Source organism: Hermetia illucens, chromosome 6, assembly GCF_905115235.1.
Source record: "Hermetia illucens chromosome 6, iHerIll2.2.curated.20191125, whole genome shotgun sequence".
NCBI lineage: Eukaryota > Metazoa > Arthropoda > Insecta > Diptera > Stratiomyidae > Hermetia > Hermetia illucens.
Genome location: NC_051854.1, coordinates 10,670,910 through 10,691,503, shown reverse-complemented (window position 1 = coordinate 10,691,503; position 20,594 = coordinate 10,670,910). Strand labels below are relative to the sequence as shown.

Below are 20,594 nucleotides of genomic sequence, written 5' to 3'. Positions count from 1 at the left end.
GCATACACTCATTATAAACTGGTACCGTTGTGCTAGTCACTGCGGATCTCTGACTTTGGTTACCAAATCAATTCTATTCAGTATCTTAAGAAAACCATGGGGTTAGGCCAACACGGCGAACATTCACACATTAAAAATACCAGGACATAACTACTCAAAGTCCCAAGGAAACAGAAGAATTCTATGTGATACACCGAAAACCATGATTAGTCCGGGAAGCTTAATGGGGCAAATGTTACAGTCGCAGAACTGGCTGATGGTAAACTCCTCAACCAAAGCAATTCAAGATGAAACATACAGGCAGGCGCCTAAAAGAATGCAAATCTGGTGGCGCTATGGCTTAGGGCAAAGTCTATCCGATGAGATAATATCTAACGGACGTCCCGTGGGGCAAAGGAAAGAGTGACGAAGGGATGGGTTTTTAGCGAGGAATACAGCCATGTATTTCTCAACTCCGTACGGTATAGAAAAGAGATCAGATGGTCGTGCTGCATGTTGCAAAATTGAATTCAAAAGAAGAACTTTTCGACTGACCGTTTAAATATAGCAGGCGTGTGCATATAAAACCGCTGTTCAGGTGTAGGATGCGTTTTCATCGTCCGTGTCCAGGATAACCAATAGCTTTTGCATTTTTTTTCAAATTGCTTTGATATGTGGCAGGGATTTTCGCATGAAATCAACAACAAATATCAGAAATATTTATGGTCAGTCGATGAGAGGGACGTTTATAAACAATAGGGAAAGTTCTCAAATCGGGAAAGTGGGTACCCCCACCAACTAACTGATAGATAAATTGAGAAAAGAAAGAACACATAAATTATGCTTTACTGTGCAATAGAACTAATAGACGAGCGAGAAATGGAATTACTTCGATATCGATAGTGGACAATCATCAACCACTTCAGCGAAACCAAGTTGTTTCGGGAGGAAAAGGATGGTGTGTGTTTGATGGGACAAAAGAGGTGTGGTGTATTGTGAACAACTAAAGTCTGATGAAACCGTAAATACTGGTCATTACCATTACAATGATTAAACTTGAACCCAGCTTTGATCAAAAAACGGCCAGAATGGGTAACAAGAGACGGAAAAATAATTCCGTTAATCAGAAAATATATAGCAAAGCTCGTCAAACATTAGGTTGCAGCTCTTTGCGGGGAAGCGTTAATCAACTAGCGATATTCATCAGACTACCGATTATCTTCTTCAATGGAGCACGCATGCAGAAGAACTCTAACGGAGGCAAAATATAGAATGACTACGAGCTACTCGCCATCAAATGCCTACAACACATGGTGAGAGCACGTGGACTCATTATCTCTACGAATCACAAACCACTTATTTCTGCCTCTCGTCAAAGGTCAGGCATATGAACTACGGCAATTCTGACACTTCGATTTTATCACTCAACTCAACACTTATACTTTCACGTCGTTGGTAAACAAAATACAGTAACCAACGCTCTCTAATGCATGGAAACTTTCTCGGTACATCTAGACTACAAAATTCTCAATAAGGGGACGAGAAGTTGCAGACATTCTTGCGTAAGGAATCTGCTATTTTACTTTTACAAGTGCAATTACCCAGAACATTCGGTGCTGTTTTCTGCGAAGTGTCAACTATCGATGCTATACTTTCACTAAGCTTTTCCAATGTATCGCCTTCCGCACTATACACTTGCTCCCGGACTAAGGTAAGACGAAACTCGACAAGTAACAATTCGTCTAGCAATTGATCAATACTGATTATCAAAACTGATCCCGAAATTGCACCATTTTCTTAACCCCCGCAACGGCTCGAACATACAACTTGATATTATCATTATGCAGCACATTTCGAGGGATAGAGACGTTGCTTTAAATTCGGGAATCGTTTCCCACATTCGCACGAGACAATCACTCTAAAGAATTAGGAAGCGCCTAAGCAGTTGATGCACTGGTCATCCGATATGACACTTAAAAGTAGCAACAAAAAAGCAGACAATAGGTTTGGTACCGTTTTGAGAATCTGAACTATTCACTTAACACGACCCAAATTTCGGGGAAAGTATATTACCCTCAAGCTAAAGGACTGATCGAATGTCATTGACAATTGAAAGCTACCATTAAATATCATCGAAACAACCACTGGACGTAAACTCCCCACTATCCTCATCCTCGCTTCAACAGCTGAACTTACTGTACTTACGTTATGCCACCCTGCCTTACCCTTCAGAAAAATGCGTTCGATATTACCGACGCAGGAAATTTGGTTCAAGATTTGCGGCAACAATTTCAACAACTTCGTTCTATTGAATAAGCACGGTGGAGAGATTTCATGTTCAAAGTCCTAGTGACCTTTGCTCTGAACTTGTGTTTGTTCGCAAGATGAACACAAACGACCTCTCTTCAGGTGCCATATAGTATTTCCTGTTTACTCCAGTTGAGTATAGGACATCCAGTCTCTGATATGACTGTGCTTCGATTTGATCATCACACTTAATGCTGTGAGTGACAAGCCAAACGCAGACATCTATCAAAACTGGGATTGAGAGGCTAACCCTCTGTCCCCTCAACCATCCCACATGCAAATGAGAAATACTGCAGTGCGAGCGTGCGGAAACCTATCCAGCAAATATTGAAGCATGGCGGACAAGATTTCATAAGGGTCACAACTGATAAGATCTACATTTGAGCGAAGGGTTCTTCTGTACCGAGCAGAAATAGGAAAAGCAAGTGCTGATCCTGAAACCGAACAACTTGTTGACTACCGCACATCTTCATCGCACAGTTTAATTCGCCTCTTGAATCATAATATGTAAGTTTCTCGGGAGGATAATTCATAACCGGCAACATCAAACATTCGATAGTGGCAGTTATTTGTCAGATCGCAAGTCTGGTTTCCGGGAAGGTCTATTAGCTGTTGACGTGCATGATGTTGCTAAGAATACAAGGACGGAGTGAAAAGTTTCCGAACTGATTAAGTAATGGCGCCTGGAAATCTGATCTTTTGCTAGTATTTTATAATTCTATCAAGTCAATTGCTTTGTTTATATACATTTGAGAGCATATTGAAAAAGACGATGACGAAGATGTGTGAAGGGTGAAAATGGAGAAAACAGAAAAATGTGTTATCATCAAATACTTCTATTTAAAATGCCAAACACTACTTTAAATCAAAAATAAAGTGGATTCAACACTGAAAGGCTCTTCTTCACGATATTCAACAGTTAAACAGTGGGTTCATGAGTTTAATGAAAGATTACACGATCAATGATGTTGCATCACGTTCACAATTGACACAGGATTGAGGCCACCGAGGAGTTATCAATGCTGTAAATGCGTATTTTAAAGATTCACACTATAAAACAGAAAAGTGTGATAGAGACCAGGACGGATACTTTTCACCTCATCCTCGTACTGCTTAATCGACATAATCATAAAACGTACTGATCTGAATCTTATACCTCCGCCATATTGAGATGCTTAAGCCATTATATATACAACTGCACAGAGAGAAATATTTCAACAATTAAGGAGAAGGTGCCATTTTGAGGATTGACCTCAATGGCGACTTGGCGCCAATGCATCAGCCATTGACCTGAAAGACATAAAGACTCCGAACTGGATATATTAACGAAGTAATCACAATCGTGCTGATAATTAATTTAGACTTTATAAATTCGACTGCCATTTGGTAAAATTGTAATCGGTTTGGATTCCATTGTTGCTAAAAATCCAAGATCCGATTTTATAGGTACGCAAAACTGAGTCGGTAATCACAACAATCAGATGCAGTTCGTGAGAATAGTATTAAAAAAATTCCTAAAAGACGTTCTTCTATGTTTCATCAGTGAATCACTACCGCTTCAAATAATTTCTGTTTTGCTAAACTATAACGACGAAAAAAACATACCAAGACTGCTTATTCCAATCGTCGAACTTCCTGGGTTTTGTGAAGTAGTATTTAGCGGATGTAATGGATGAGAAGGATCGGTTGTGTTTGTAAGTGATGCTCCGAATTTCAATTGAGCTTCGGTTGCATCCATAACAGTTAGCATCCAATCCCATGTAGGTTTCAATCGGGTTTCTAAGTATTTCTGTAAAACAAACAATAATAAAGATCTGTCTAGGTTACTAAATGAACATCAATCCTCCTACCTGTAAATCCAATAGCTCATCATACGACACACGCAACTGTTGTGGCTGTGCGTGCAATACCATATCTGAAAGTCCATCCAACAATTCTGATATCTGACGAATAACAATTCCGAATGCTCGTGCTAAATTGCAGGCAGTTGTTGCCATGGTATGAGGTTCTTGTGACGCAGCCGCCACTGCTGAACTGGGTACTGCAGACCTACGCAATGCCATCGGATCAATGAATACTAAACTGGAACCACTGGTTAAACGCACAGATGATCGATTTGTTTCACGACTACGAATCGCCCATTGCATAGATTGTGGTGCTGAATTGTTACGTTGACTGCCCGATGTGCTACGACGTTCTAATTCGTTTAGACCATAGCCTTCTTCTGAATGTTCATCGGTTTCGCCATCTTCGGAACCATCGTCGTCAGGAGGTGAGGAATCGCCTGATTCCTCTTCAGGGAAAATAAGAATAGATGCAACACCTAAACGTTGTAGAAATTTTATTCTTTGACTTATTTGTGATTTTAGTTATGTAATGATGAAAAATGTGTGATTGAGGGAGAGAAACAGTGCTTGATGCTGTCTCGCATCCTTAAGTCACCTAGCACACTCTAGTTATATATCGGAATATTGGTGTGAGATAGACTTTGATAAATGTTATTGTCGTTCGCTAAAATATCTATCTTTATCCCAGAGGGGATTGGTGGATAAAACATAAGAACTTTGCGGAGTAGTCACTAAGGGACCCAGCACATCACCTTCAAACGAATTTTGGAATCAATTCTGGAGTATTTTTGCTCGAAAATGAAGATGTGCGGAATTGAAAAGCTATACGCAATGTCGAATTAAAGAGTTACTGAAAATTCGCAATAATGAATATGCTACGTGGAATAGTTCATGCACGAATATCGAAACCGCTTTGCCATCGGGAGGCTTGCACGAACAAACCAAATTGTTTCTCAACTGCAGAAACTTTGCCAGACGAACTCACGCGAGAGATCGAACCGTGGATCAAAATGCAAGAAATCACGGTCTTTTAGAACAGTTTGCACTTTTCGAGGACTTTGCTGAAACAAACGCTTTCCATCAGCATAAATTCACTCGAAATAGGAAAAGGAAAACTGTACAATGCGTTCGATGTTGTAAAACTTCAGCAAAGTGGAGGATATTTTAATTACGAACGAAATTTCATACTTTTTCCACATTAGTAACGACCAATTATAAATTTCCCATGGATTACCGCGCATTAAACGCCGTTACAATCTTATCCACTTCAACATACACACTCGTTAACGTACGTCATTCTAGGGAAATTTCCTAGTTTCGCATGTTTTCGCAATACTTAAATGAACCATAAAAACCAAAACACACAATCTAATTCTATATCTAAAAACCAACCCCAGAAGAATACAATTTTCAATTCGTCACCTGTATCAGATCCAGCGGTAGCCCCAGTTTGTACACTACGTTGAGCATCTTGGGTACTTTGATTATCATCCGAATCAGATTCCGTTTCAGCCTCATGGAAATTATACTCAGTATCACTTTCACCTTCTTGTGCAACATCTTCATTTCGGAGAGGATCCTGTCCACCTTCATCGGCGCTGTTACCAGCACGATTACTTGGTCGACTCTCACGTTCTATGATGTCATCTTGTTCTGATGCTTCAAGGCCAAGTTCTGGAAAATAGAAATACGAGGAAATTTTAGGTAACACATAAAATTTTATTTTATTTGCAAGAAAGTGATTTTTATACAACTTTTTTACTAGAGGCCTGCCATTGTTACATCCATCACTTTTAGGTGGTGTACGGCGCTTGCTTTACACACTCAAGGGATATAGAAAATTTCTAAAAGTCAAAGGTAAACACTCCGTTTTTGTCGTAAGTAATGAACTCACACGGTTACAATGTAATACGATTCGTGGCCAAGGCGATTCGTGGCCAAGCCTCTACTCTACCACCGTTAGTGAGTGGTGATAACCACACCCTGTACGAGGTGACTCTATTATTAACAAAACGCTACGGATCTAGACTGGGGAGTCGAAAAACACTTCCCATAATCCAGGGTGTCATGCGAACTGTGCCCGTTGGATAGTTTGCAGTCGGGGGTAACTGACTGTATTCGAACGGAGCCTCACTGATACCTGGTCGCTTGAGTGAGTAAGTTAGACCTTACCGTGCTACGGAGGGCTATGGCACGGCGGACCTCCTAGCCCCCATACTCGTGGGAATCAAATGAGTACCAACAACAAAGAAAAAAAAAAAAAAGACCAATAAAGCGGGACCCCGTATCGCAGACAAACAGGTTAATCAGGCGGAGGCACATCTCCGAAATATTAAGAGAAACGTGATTACATCCAAGAAGGGAGAAGTTGAAACGTCAAGCAGTGAATCCAAGGTTAACATTGGTATGTTATGTGGACAGCAACCAATAAACGCCACTGCCCGAAAAGCAGGGACCAGCAAAAGCACGTCTGAGATAAATACATCAGACGTCAGGCAGGAGACAGGTCTCAGTGGCGCAGGTGCTAAATGGTACCTGCGCTACCTGAAGGAAGGCCTTAAACCAAAAAAGGCCCTTAAGAAAGCTCAGAATATCCCTAAGCCTTCTCTACCGGAGCCAAGAAAGCGGAAAGGACTGGATCAACCAGGGAAGTAGACCTGCTGCCCAGTGAAGAGCAGAAGTTGGCCGACCTAGACCTAGGACAGCGACGCGCAGGAAAGCGCCATGTCTGAGGGGGAGGGCGATACTCCGACAGTGGAGAAGAACGCCAAACAATAACGAAGCCGATGGCCAGCACTACGATAGCCTAGATAAGCCTCCATCGAAAGCTGCATCTGCGATAATTGCAAGGGCAAGTTCCAAGGAGAACATTGGAATAGTGCTGGCTCAGGAGACTTGACAGATTCGCGGTCTGCAAGGAGAAAGCATGCAGGTAATTTGGGACTCCTCTCGTGAAAAACCAAGAGCTTGCATAAATCTTAAGCGTAATTTAAAATACATATGTCTTTCAGAGTTCCTGGCCGGGGACCTTGTGGCTATCAAAGTCTCATTGGAAGCCGGGAGGAGCACTAAGGAGGCAGTTGTGGCATCTTGATAATTCCCAGGAGACGACATCCGGGTTCCACCGAAACAAATCGCTAAACTGGTGAAGTATTGTGAGAGGAGGGTGTTACCACTTCTTCTCGGCTGCGATGCCAACGCCCACCACGAAGTCTAGGGAAGCAGCGACATCAATCGAAGAGGTGAGTACCTTCTTGAATTTATTCTTAGCAATAAGCTAGAAATATATAACTTAGGGAACACCCCAACATTTGTGATCAGCACTAGACAGGAGGTACTAGGGCAGGAATGGAAGGTGTCGGATGAACCCTCTATGTCTGATCACAGGATAATCAGATTCGACATTGAGGATAACTCCGAAATAAAAAGAATAATAAGGAATCCCAGGAGATCGGATTGGGAATACTATGAAACGCACTTGAGCAACAAAATTGCCCACCTTCAAGGGGGCGGTGACATCAAGAGCGAAATGGAACTAGAAACAGTGGTGGAAAACCTCAACACAGTTGTCATTGACGCTTATGAGGCCAGCTGTCCGGCTAAGACAGTTAAGTCATCAAGGGATGTACCATAGTGGAACAGGAACCGGGCCAGAATGAGAACAGAGGCACGAAAACTCTTCAACCGGGGACTGGCAGAGATACAAAAATGCACTGACTATGTATAGCAACGCGATCAGAGAAGCAAAACGGAATAGCTCCAGGAAATTCTGTAAAGGGGTCGAACAGATTACAGAAGCGACCAGGCTTCACAAGGCTGTAGCCAAAGACGGGGCAATATCCTATCTGTTTGAAGAAGGAAGATGAGACATTTACCGAAAATGAGGAGGAAAGGCTACACCTGCTTCTCAGAACTCATTTCCCGGGGCCCTATCCTACGATGGCAGGCGACGACATTTTGCCTGACACCCCAATAACGAATAAAAGGAGAAGAAAGGAGAACTGGAAACTAGCAAAGGAGTTATGCTCAGAAGCTAGACTAAGGTGGGCAGTGGGAACTTTTAAACCACTGAAATCAGCCGAAGTAGATACATTTTCCCAGCACTAATCCAGAGAGACCTAGGAATCATCTTAGAATCTCTTCTGAGGGTGGTAAAGGGGAGCATAGCACTGGGATACATACCAAGGGCATGAAGACGGGCAAAAGTGGTATTTATTCTTTATTTATTTTCCTAACATCGTTCGTATTCAAAACGGTGGGGAAGGTCATATACAACATAAGTGGGAAACACCCTGGCATTCTGGATGGGCAAAATACTAGAAAGCAGGCAAATAGAAGTACCGACAAGTACAAATTCTATTGTCATGAACACTACTCAAGGTTGTCCATAGGGCGGGGTACTATCGCCGCTTATGTGAAGTATGGTAGTGGACAAAATCCTAGACGTGCTAACAAATACTGGAATAGAAGTCCAGGTTTACAAGGACGACATTGTTTTAATCTGTAAGGGTAAATATGAAGATACCCTAATGCGTGGTGCAGGATGATGGAACTGCGGATCTATCCAGCCACCACAAACCACCATAGTACCATTCACTAGGAGGCGTAAGCTTGATCACCTGATAGCCGCAAGATTACATGATGTAGAGGTGAAACGAGAAACAAGAGTTAAAATACTTGGGAATTACGCTAGATCAAAAATTACTCTGGAAGACACCTGTCGGAAAGCCACGAGGGCTATGACTTGTAGATCCATAGCAGGAAAAAAGTGGGGTTGCAGCCCGAAGATACTAATTTGGATATATAGTGCAACAGTAAGCCCAATGATTACGTATGGAACAGTAATCTGGGCAGAAAGAACCGAACTCGGCACACAAGCCAGGGAATTACACCAGCTCCAAAGACTGGCTTGCGTGTGTATCAGTGGGGCAATGAGGATATGCCCAATCGCATCCCCGGAGGTCCTTCTGAGATTAACCCCTCTCCATCTGCACATACAGATGCAGGCAACGAGGGCAGTATTCAGGATTGCCGGGAGTATCAGGGAGGCGAGGAGCTGCCAAAACCCAAGGAAGATTGATATTCTTTCTAGGCGGTATCCCGAATTACTGTCAGCAAGAACCTATTTTCCCCATTACCCGAAAACCGTTCGACCAAAAACTAAAAAATTATATAACCACTCACCGTCTACTTCATTTTCCATCTGCAATAGACTATAACTGATCCTGTTGATCAAATTCGAATTATCCTCTGTCGATGGTGGGGCGACGGTATTCCTGGCATCCGATTGTCGCGATGTAGGAGGAGCCAATGGTTCCACACTAAACAAATCATCAGAGTTCTGTGGAAGAAAAACAATCATTAACCTAAGTAACAAACTTATCTCGCTTAAACACTTACATCCACACTTGATGGCATAGCAAACGGAGCTGTAGGTCGTACAACTCCCAACCGTACAGGTGCTATCAATGCATCAGCAATTTCCGACAACTCTTCAATTGCCAACTTATGCAACACTTGAAATACTCGCCGGCAGCTTTGAATATGTCTTGTCTGTGATGAGTTGCATTTCTGTTTATCTGGTTTTGGAACAGATTCCAAACTGAATACAACAAACACTCGCGCTACTGAACGCACAAAACGTCGGGCAACTTTCTGGGCTTCCTCCATCCGACCGACAACGATATCATTCTGTAATTCATTCACGAGAGTTGTAAGAAGTGTCTCCAGATGTTCCACGTTGCATTTTACGAGTAAACTATGTGTAAATTTATCGAGCAGGGTAGTTCCTTGTTGTGACTGCAGAATGCTTTGATTTTCACTGTCTTCAAACTGCATAGCGTTTGGATTACGAGAGGATTCTTGCTGTTCTGCTCCTGTCATAATCATTGCCTTAATAGCCGACCAATCGACTAGCAAACGCTCCAAAGCTTTCCTGGCAAAGCGTGGTGGTTCCAAATCGTGCTCAGGCATGTCGGAATCAGCGTCAAGGGATGGAGTTTTACGCGAAGCTCCAGAAGCATTTCGTACCCGTGACGTAGCACGATATTGTCGTTGTTCAACCATTTGTCGACCAACAGTTTGAATTAGAAATAGCAGAATTGATTCGCCGCGTGAATTGAATTTATTCACGAGATCTGTGTCAGTTGCGAGCTTACATAGCAGAGCGAGACGTTTTGCTTGATTGCCGGCAATTAGTGCTTTGCATTTGCATTTCTCCCAGCAATCACAGTAAGCGGTGGGAGAGGTTCGTTTTAGTTTACAATCATGTCCTTTGTGGCAAACTTTAGCACATTCCGTACAGCAGCAAAGAGATCCTGGAATATAAACATAAGACGATACATTTAAACCAAAACTATTGCATCTACACCTGAAAAATCACTTAGACTTCCGACTCACCAGTTAATCCACAAGTTTTGCATTCGAAAATATTCTGATTAATATGATCGGCTCCAGTCCATGTAAACGAGCAAGTATCATTACAGCAGATCACATAGAGCGGCGATTGATCTGGTGCTGATCCCGGTGGGAAGATCATCGAATCACGAACCACAGGATCACCGTTGGCCAAAGTGATTATCGTATTGAATAGAATCTTTCCAGCTTCGTAGGCGCGGCAAGAGACGGCCAACATAAACGGTGTCTGTCCCTGAGCATCCTTCGAGCTCAACAATTGTTGCAAATGCGGCTTCAATACCGAACTTACACACATTTGTTGCAATATCAAAGCAGCGTTTTCTCGGCGCTGTACAGGGTCCGAAATGTAAGTGTTTGTTGGTGCTGAATGCTTTGAGAGATTTGTAGTTTGTCCTGTTAGACTATCCTCGTCGCCTGAGTTTGGATCGTATTCTGGTGGCCAGTATGACAACGGCATGAACCCGGAATCATCCACTGTAGAGGATGGTGGATTATTAGAAACACTACCGTCGATGTGAACAACGCGATTCATCACTTCACGAAGGCAAACTTGTCTCGATTCACGACCATGCACGTATGGGTTCATTGGGCTGATACAATCTAACCCGGACGAGCCAGAATTTGAATTCGAATTACGACTTGGAAGAGATCCTTTTTCATCAGTGTCCTTATTGGATGTTGGTGAGCACATTGAAACGCAAGCATGGAATATATTTCGATTCCCATCGCAGCGTTCATTCAATACAGCCTGGAGTTGAGGACGCAAATCGCCCTCCAGTTGAGATAGTAAAGCAACAGCACCTTTGAGATCACAACGCAAAATTCGTGGCATCAGATGTTGCGATTCTGTCATGAGAGCCAAAACAGCAACTTGAGATTTCAAATTTGCGCCGACGGACGATAAGGAAAGAGTTGTCATTGCTACAGCTTTCACTGGTGGCAAATCTAGCCATTGAGGATCCTTAATAGCCTCAACACAATCTTTGGCCAGAGGATATATCGTACTATTGCCATCGCGTAGCAATAAGACGCTGTTCTCAGTGCAATCACTTGCACAGTTCAAAGCGACGTTATTTGCAGAGTGGCCTATGAAGGCGTTGATATCAGTTGGAAACATACTGTCCTGCTCTTGACGTCCACTGTTCAAGTTGAAGAGGGTGTAATGCAATTTAGGTCCGAATTTCATGATGGCATGAATGCCTTTCGAATCCACGGCAATTGTCAAAAGCTGTACTTGGGAACTTTCCACATTAGCTGTTGGGAATAGAAGAATGCGCCGAGGAGTCTTCTGGAAACAATCTGGTCCCCGCGATGTTGTTCCGGATTTGATTACCTGTTCGGAAAATAATTGAGTTCAAACGGATTTACCATTTGGGTCTGCTAATTCAAATTAAAATATGACCTACTTGAATATCATCACGTTTAAGCAATCGGCAATCTTGCCAATCATCGTCTTTTGCCTCCGTCGAGCCACTGGATGATGGGAAGCGAACGGCTACAAAGTCCCCGTCAACTTTCAACACCTTTCCGATCGGTCCGTAGCGATCTTCAACAAATACAACATCTTTCAACATCCACGACTCCTCATCCTTTTTTCCATCGTTCTCCTCTTTCGGAGCCATTCGTTTCGCTCTCTTGTGGGACGTCACGCTCCCCGTGTCACTACATGTACTGGATGCTGGCGACGGAGGTGGTGGCATGTCTAATCGATCTGCAGTTTCTTTATTGTTGCTACTGTTTGTCTGTTTTGAAGATGATGTTTGACCCGATGAGCTACTCGACTTTAGCATATCTTTCAAATCGCCCGATGTCAAGCTGTTTGTGATTTTCTCGCCATTCGATGACGAGGACGATGGTGGGTAAACGCTCAGGAGCTTAAACCGACAAACATCTGACAAATCCCAGGCAGAGTTTAGCAACTGTCCGACTTTTGGAACTCCATTGGAAACAGTAAATCCAATCGATCCCATCTGATACATGGGACACTTTTTCATAATAACTTGACTTCCAACTATGACTTCCGAGTTGTTTGCTGACGTCCTTACCGGCTTTCTAGCCTTCGCTTTGTATTTCTCCCAAAGTCGTTTTCGTTGACCAAATGGTAAAACGCCCCAAAATGATAGAAGATTATTTTCAGTTCGAGCTACCGTGTACAGTGTGCATGTATATAGAGCCTGGATGGGTTCTGGCGAGATATCAGTCAAACTCATGGCTGCATGCTCAAGTTTAGCTCCGGCAAATCCAAGCTGTTCGTCCATCCAAGTGGCAACCCGATTCGATTCTGTCGCAACTGAACATCGAATCGATGTTGCCGAGATATGAGTGATTTTTTCGAAAAGATTTAATGCAGCCGTTTTAGGATGATGTATGTTAGGTGACTGTAAAGGGATCGAGATTGTCAGAGGTGGAATGTTCTTTCTGTTTTGAATGTTCTGAAAACTCACTTCTCCTTTGTATGGTTCGGGGTCGGCCCAACGCCACTGATGTAACTCACCCTTCGTTGATACTCCAATCAATTCGGAATACAAACATGCAATTTGTGTGAAACGAATTGGCGTATCTTTTTCGGGCCATGCTTCCAATTCGTCAGAGATCCAAAGCGGCGGACCGGATGATGTATCTTTCTTTTTTGTGTCTATTGAAATATTAAATGTTCATTTAATTTTATGTTCTATTTTATGCGGGAAAATCCTCAGACTCTCATTACACGGGAAATGGAAGTAATCACTTTGCTTAAACTCGTCCAGAATATTGTATGTACCATTATTGAGTGAAATATTTGTTTTAGAAACTCCAGCGTATCGACATAAGACAAATATTGGTAGCCAGGTTCGCCACGCAATCTATGGTAGTTTAAATTTATACACAAAAGTGGGAAGAACAGTAAACCTAGATTTTCAATTTTTTTTCTATGCTAGATAGTGCCAGTAGATCATTATATGGCTTTCGGGGCAACAGTTTTCATCAACTATCAATGACGAAATTAGACGACAATGTCATTACATGACATTAAGCGAGGATCAATCCTTGATAATTTGACGATTTACACAACTCGTGACATGCTAAAAAAAATAATTCCAATAATTACATGGCATACCCTACGAACGAGTTTTGTCGAATTAATAATATCTGGTCTGAACTTGTCTTGTTTGGAGTTTCCTTCCTTTTTTGTAGTGTAGGGACTCCTCTTTTTGGGATACTCAACTTTTCAAAAAGAACGACAGACCGTTTCCTCAAGGACAGAGGCAACTCATAAGACGTTGCTCTATCTCTGCCTTGAAAGCAGCGTAACTGAAAGTGGCTACAAAATGGCAATGGCTCCTTTCTATGTAATCGTAAACACGGCATGAATGCGAATTCAAACAGTCACGCTGCTCCCAGGGCAGAAGTGAGGCAGCGTCTAATGAATTTCATTTGCCCTGGACGAAATCGTCAGTCTTCCTTTCCTAACACGACTTCACTAAGATCTTTATAGAAAACGTCTGCCCATGATTCAAAGCTCTTTCCAAGACGACAATACAGGTTATCATAGAAGGGCGTTTACGCGTACTAAGATCTGACTACGAGACATATCCAGAACATTTAAAAGCGATCGTAGATCCGTGCATGACGATGATAAGAGCGGAAGACCTTCAATTGTCCCTGCCGAAATTATCGCAGATTAACTATGGATGAACTTTCTACGATGTCTCCGCAAATCTTCAGATCTCTATTACACGAAACCATCACAGTAACCCCCCGATATCGGAAACAGTCTGCGATATGACAGACTAACACAAATTTTGAATGAAGTGGAGACCTGACAAGGGCTTTTAAAGCGCTACAAACTCCACACAAATGAACATCTCAGCTCCAACGTTACTGGAATTGAAACTGGTGATGCACACTACACTCCTGAAACCAAAAAGCAGTCTCAAATGTGGCGTTGCACCACTTCACTCTCCGACTAAATTCTTAAACTACAATTTCAGCCAAGAAAATCATGGTGTCTGTACATATGCATCATTGACGGTGCGATGGTTGAGGGGGTAGAGCGTCAGCATCCCAATCTCACTTCACTGTTCGAATCCCGGTCGTCATGGGTGTCTGTGCTTGCCTTGTGTTTGTCTTGCTGCTACGCTATATGCATCAAGGAGGGACCAGCAAGATACTCGTACTGTGACACCCCAAAAAAATTTCGGAGGCCGAATCAGAATGAAGGCTGAAGAAGGACAGTTGGATAGTTGGAAATGCAAGAATCTCACTGAAATTGAAATGGGAGAAAATAACTATGAGAAGGGACACACTATGCTATATACGCTTCACAAAAGAGTGAATAATAAAGTTCATACTCGTAAGGGTCTATGTCAATAAACCAACCAAAGACTCTTATTTAGAATTGGCCCATATATGAAAATTTCGTGTTGACCTTTTTGTAATATACAAAATAAAGCCTAAGGGCAGCACCGATTTCAACTTTTTTCAAGGCAAAAGATCTAAGCCGAGCGTAAATAAACAGTAAGTGTTTAGCCCCAACGAACAAGAAGCAGTGCTTAGCGCAAAAACGAGCACCAAAATGAGCGCGCCCCCAGAGGCCAACATCCAAATTTTTGAGTTTGGAGGCACAAGACGCTGGTGGCGACAGTACCAAAGAACGAGACCGAACTGGCTAATCACTCCCACGAAATCATTAAAGACCCTGCAATATATCCACAAAATGAAAAGAGTAGCCCCAGGAAGCAGAATCTACCCCTTCTGAGGAAACTCGAGGAAGCGCTGATGAAAATCCGTTCCCAGGAATAACTAATCTGGGAACTATAATCAAACCATTATGCCACTTCAGGCGACCATTAATTTTCACGAAGTAACCATCAACAAGGTTTTCGGGCGATCTAGTACCTTGCCTTCATCATCACTCCAAACACAGCAAGAATAAATGAAACAAGCGCTCTGTAAGGAAGCTTCGCTCAAATCGACCGTTACCCAAACTCCACCGGACAACAAACCAACCAAAGGCAGCCGCAAAGAAACCGGCAACTCAGACAGTGCCACCGATGCATCTAATGCTGCAATGGTTTAGATTTGGAGGAAGTGATCAAGCGACGCAAGACCTTACGAAAACACCGATAACGAAGGCGAAAAATGATGTACTGAAAGGATGTCGCTGTTTGACTAATCCGGTTTCGACACCCATATCATTTGTCCAAGAGATATGACCGTAACAAATACTTTAAGACCAAAGGAAGTTGACCCATTCACAATAAGCTATTCAATTTTACGATCTCCGTCATTGAAAAAACGACAAAAAAAAAAAAGAAGTAATCCGGTCATGGCTCATGGAGGAACTACTTTTGTGAGGGCCATTATATTCTTCTATAATTGGTCGCAGGAGAATAAAAAACGTCCCAAGAAAAAGCGAGAAAGTCCCAACAGTGTCACAGTGTCCAAGCGACTCCTAACCAGTGTCATTAGCTTGCCATCAGACGCAACAGTGCGAAAAAAATATAATGATCCTCTAGGGAATCACCAGGCCACTAAGAGGGGAGGCGAGAAACTGCCAGCTTCGAAGAATAAAACTAAAAGTTCGGAAGGAAGAAAGTCTGTGCCACAAGTGTGAATGTCGGCATTCGAAATATGAAGTCTAAGGAAAAATTAGCGAAAACTATGGACCAAAATCATTATGGCTACCATATACTCTCAGCCTGCCCTGTCAATTACGCCTGAACAGTCTGCAATTAACCGCCGGCCAAAACGTGTGTGGGATCCGGTTGGTCAGTCAGTTTGGACTGTTCATAAAGGCAATAAAGGAGACCGGGCAAACCAGTAAGGATGCGGATTAACGCAATCAGCTAACTTTTGCCGCACAGGACGTTTAGGCAGTGTGAATTGTATGCGCATCTTCATCGCTGAGAAACATTTTCTATAAATATCCAAATACAATAATATTTATAAGAGGGGCAAACAACACCCAGTAACTACCTTCGGTCACGCTGCTGAGTTACATCTGCCCTGGATGAAACCACAATATTTTTGGATTTTTAAATTTTGGGTTTCTAGCCCAGAGCAGAGGCACCAAAAAAGATGAAAGAAAATTTCTTTAAATATGGTCCGGTCCACCATCAAGTGGATGGTGAACTCAGGAGTCCCTAATATTCTTAAAAAACAAAAATATCCTATATTTGTGTCTTAACGCTTTTGACGAACAGAATTGAATTGATGGTCCAAATTGCCGGTATTTGTATGACGTTTCCCGTCCAACAGGCGCCCGATGGAGTGTGGACCGTTCAGGTGTAACTGACAGGCCTGCCTGATCATGTATGAGAATGCACTCAACGGCAATTGCTGTTTCCAACACGGACAATCTGTCCAAAGTGCATATGAAAAAACAGACAAATGTCGGTCTCTTTCAGACAAACATCTCCCCTATTATAAGCATCCCGAGTATTCAATCTTATACTTTGTAAATCTCGCTTCAATTATAGGATTAAAGTCCTAGATTTACTAACATCCCTAGATTGCCATTATAATTATTGTCAATATCTATGGTAAAAAGAGAAGGCCGTGAGATCCTGCCTCAGGTAAAGCGATGACGTAGACCGAGACGCTGGCGACGATGATGCAAGTTAATACTTAAAACAAACGCAAAAACATGCAGAAAATCGCACTCTCCCATATGCACATAGAAGTGTACAACGATTCGTCTTCAATGTAGATACCTAGTTTTTATGGGAGCCTCTCGAGCACTGTTGCAAGAATTTACCCAAATTAATAAAAAATAAAGTAAGAGGAAGAATGGCGTAAAGCTTTCCTAAGAAACCAATTTTCAATTGTGACAGAAGTTTGTACAGCCCGCCATTGGCTGCGATTACAAAACAAGCTCTCAATGGATGCCAATATACGATGTCCAACAATTAATAATGATAAGTCTAGATAATGTTAATGAAAAATAAGAGATCTGAGGACAAAAAATCTGAATGGATAAAACATAGCAAAAAAAAAATTGGATTATGTATAACAAACCAGTTTCTTTCTCCCATCCAGACTCATCGCGGCTAGTAAACCATCTACGCGGTCCATAATACTGTCGATCACGCCATCTACTAAACGCATCACGATCACTAGCCGAAACAGACGATCCAGAGCCTCCACTTGCTACGCCACTTGTTGACGATGAACCACCAGACCGAACAGGACCACCATCATTGCCGCTGCTTCCTGATGTACCAGCTCCACTGCTAGTACCTCCACCGCTGCTGCTGCTACTCTGCTGATTACGTTCGCTGCGCATACGGCTAAACAACAAGCTTGTTTCAGGAAATTGAAACAATTTACAAAAGGTTAGTTTTGATATGATGCAAGCAAAAACAATAGGAAACTCGCGCTAGGGGGAAGTTCGATAACAACAGCGCCAACGTTGTGATTGAGCGCAGGCGCCTTGCACAATTGTATCAGTCGACTTCATTTATTTTCCGTTTGTTTGATTCGTTTTTCTTAATGTATTCGCGCTTCTTTGGCAGAATACGAAGAGAAATTATAAAAAAAAATATTTCGAATCGACGATAGCAATTAAATCGTAGAGTGACATGCACTCAATTTCTCAAGTGGCTCGAAAAACGAGCAGATAACCGAAGCTTAGTTAAGGAATGTGATGACAGTCGAGTTGTCAGGCAAATATTCTGCTTTAAACTTCGGAAAATTATTCCCGCTCTTCTTTTCTGAACGGATTTGGATTGAATTGAACTAATCTATTGTTTCGAGTAATAAATAAATAACTCTTATAGTGTTAGTTGTAAACTAACATACGGGCTGCACCCGATTAGAATGAAATGAATTTGGTAACTGTGTTTAGTCAATGTTTCTGCATTTAGGAGAAAAGCCATGATTTCAAAAGATAACATCTTGCGAATCTGGAACAACTGTAGATTGCACATTCAAAACATTCACTTATTTGCAATCGAATTTGACGTACGAAATCGCTTTGGCAGAAGCATGAAGGCATTTATCGGATGAGACATGATCAGATTATCGACAGTTAGTAATACTTTTCTTCTCCTTGATATTATACAACAGAAAAAAAAACACGACACCAAAACAAACGTAACGAAGAGTATTTACAGAAAGCCAAGAACAGAAAATTACAAGGGGAAGAATTCTACTTAGAAACAACAAAACCAAGATGCAAAAAGTGAAAAATATCAAAACCAGATCTTATTCTCGTTTTCGATGACAAAGCGTGGAAAAATGTCTCATTGTACCAAACTAATAAAATTAAAAACAAAGCCCGACTAGCTAATGTATGTAGCAATAAAGTGTGTTGAAACGAAAGAACTCACTTGCGAATACTTGAGTAGTTACTAAACATCTCCTCCGGAAAGAGACCATCGGCTGGGTCAATTATGACACTGTTGCTGTTTTCCCCGTGAAAACCACTATCCAGAAGGGAAATCAAATCTTCAGGAACATAATTATCGCCACCTTCCTCCGTATCTTCGCCCTCCTCATCATCACGAGACAGCAAATTGTTAACAGCCAAGTTAACATCAAGATTAGTTCTCTGCAAAATAGAAAAAAAAACTGTTAGAACCACAGCCAAAAAACTCCAACCTACAGAAAATCTTGATCTCCGAATTTTACCTGCAATTCGCGTATAATCAAACTACGACTTTTGCCCTGCAGAACCATCTGTGCTTGTGAGACAAGCTCTTCGGGTACATACGGTGCCGGAACTGTTACAATTGAACGACCCGACGAGCCACCACCAATTATGACTCCTGTACTACGAGATCCAGAACTTCCACTACCACTGCCACCGCGCACTGTTGTACGCATAACTCTAGCCCGAGATCGTGCCAATTGGCGTGATGATGTTCCTGGTGAATTTTTTGAACCGCCTGATGCATTATTAGTGGATCCGCTGCCGCCTCCGCTGCGAATAAAAAACCTATACTTTGAAAATAATCTTCTAAAACTTTCAATTGCGGGTGAATACTTACTTCTTTGATGGTTCCTGTTTGCTCAGGTCCAATCTTTCAGGAATGACGGAGAACGCAACACGAAATGCTCTGCCATCTTCTAGAAGTAATGCAAGATGTCCCGGTCCAATGACGACTTGTTTGATTGGCACGCGTAGTGACTGCAATGCCTGTGGTGTTGCTGAACCATATTTATTGAATTTATCTGCGACTTCACGTAATCTGGAATGGAAAAGGATAAATTGTTAGTTTCAATATTCACAGGGCACTGTGTTCAATGGTAAAATAGGGAAATCTTCCAATTTTCAATAGAATAAGCTGATTTCCATAAAACTCAATTCTATGGAAGCAGCGAACATAGAAGAAATCGTGCAGGCCCTTTTGCCTGTCCACCCCATCCGAGCTGACGGTGTCGATTAAGGAGCGAGAACTGAGGAATACTCACTTTTCATTGCAAAGGAACTAGAGTCCATAAAGGATAAAAAAGCACCAGGCCCGAACGGTATTTCCAGCGAAGTGTTGATGTCAATGTAAGCCGGATTTGCTACTCAGCGCATTCAACGCATGTTTGACAGCGAGAATTTTTCCCTAACGCTGGAGGGTTGCGACATTTGTGCTGATAAACAAGGGCGTATCATCCGCTCAATACAGTGGACACAGCGCGGATGCATGCTGAGGGAGACTACTCACAAATACAATATGTTTTTTGAGCGGGGCGATCCACAATTGATGCCAATGACCAGGTCCAAGCCATAGAACTGGATGAGGCACACAGTCGTCACTGTTGGCCAGTGGTGCTCCTAGTGACCCTCGACGTAAGAAACACCTTTCTGTGAGGTAGTGCGACATGCTCGAGGCACTGGAAAATCGTTTCTATACTCCAGGCTACCTATTACCGATGTTGAGGGTCTATTTAACAAATCGTGCCCTACTTTACGAGACTCACAAAGGACAGCGGCGAATTAAGGTAACATCGGGGGCAGCTTAGGGATCTATCCTTGGTCCGGCCCTTTGGAACGCCTTATACGACTCGAGGTGCCTCATGGACCGCATCTCGTCGGATACGCGGACGATGTTGCGGCCACGCACAGTT

The 20,594-nt window shown here is 42.4% G+C and overlaps 1 protein-coding gene across 8 annotated transcripts in view; it reads right to left on the bottom strand.

Moving 5' to 3' along the window:
• The window catches only part of LOC119659324 (E3 ubiquitin-protein ligase hyd), a 52,238-nt gene that overhangs the window by 23,957 nt on the left and 7,687 nt on the right, over positions 1–20,594 (bottom strand). For 5 of the 8 annotated variants that reach the window (XM_038067351.1, XM_038067355.1, XM_038067357.1 and 2 more), the window contains exons 2-13: positions 19,523–19,723; positions 19,164–19,470; positions 18,863–19,083; positions 17,550–17,833; positions 12,995–13,185; positions 11,957–12,928; positions 10,533–11,883; positions 9,534–10,450; positions 9,318–9,474; positions 5,556–5,807; positions 4,137–4,609; positions 3,892–4,075 (exon numbers count right to left, since the gene is read on the bottom strand). In XM_038067351.1, the coding sequence (XP_037923279.1) occupies positions 3,892–4,075; positions 4,137–4,609; positions 5,556–5,807; positions 9,318–9,474; positions 9,534–10,450; positions 10,533–11,883; positions 11,957–12,928; positions 12,995–13,185; positions 17,550–17,833; positions 18,863–19,083; positions 19,164–19,470; positions 19,523–19,723 (5,510 nt within the window). The remainder of the gene's footprint in view (positions 1–3,891; positions 4,076–4,136; positions 4,610–5,555; positions 5,808–9,317; positions 9,475–9,533; positions 10,451–10,532; positions 11,884–11,956; positions 12,929–12,994; positions 13,186–17,549; positions 17,834–18,862; positions 19,084–19,163; positions 19,471–19,522; positions 19,724–20,594) is intronic. The other 3 variants (XM_038067354.1, XM_038067352.1, XM_038067353.1) reach the window with 3 other exon arrangements.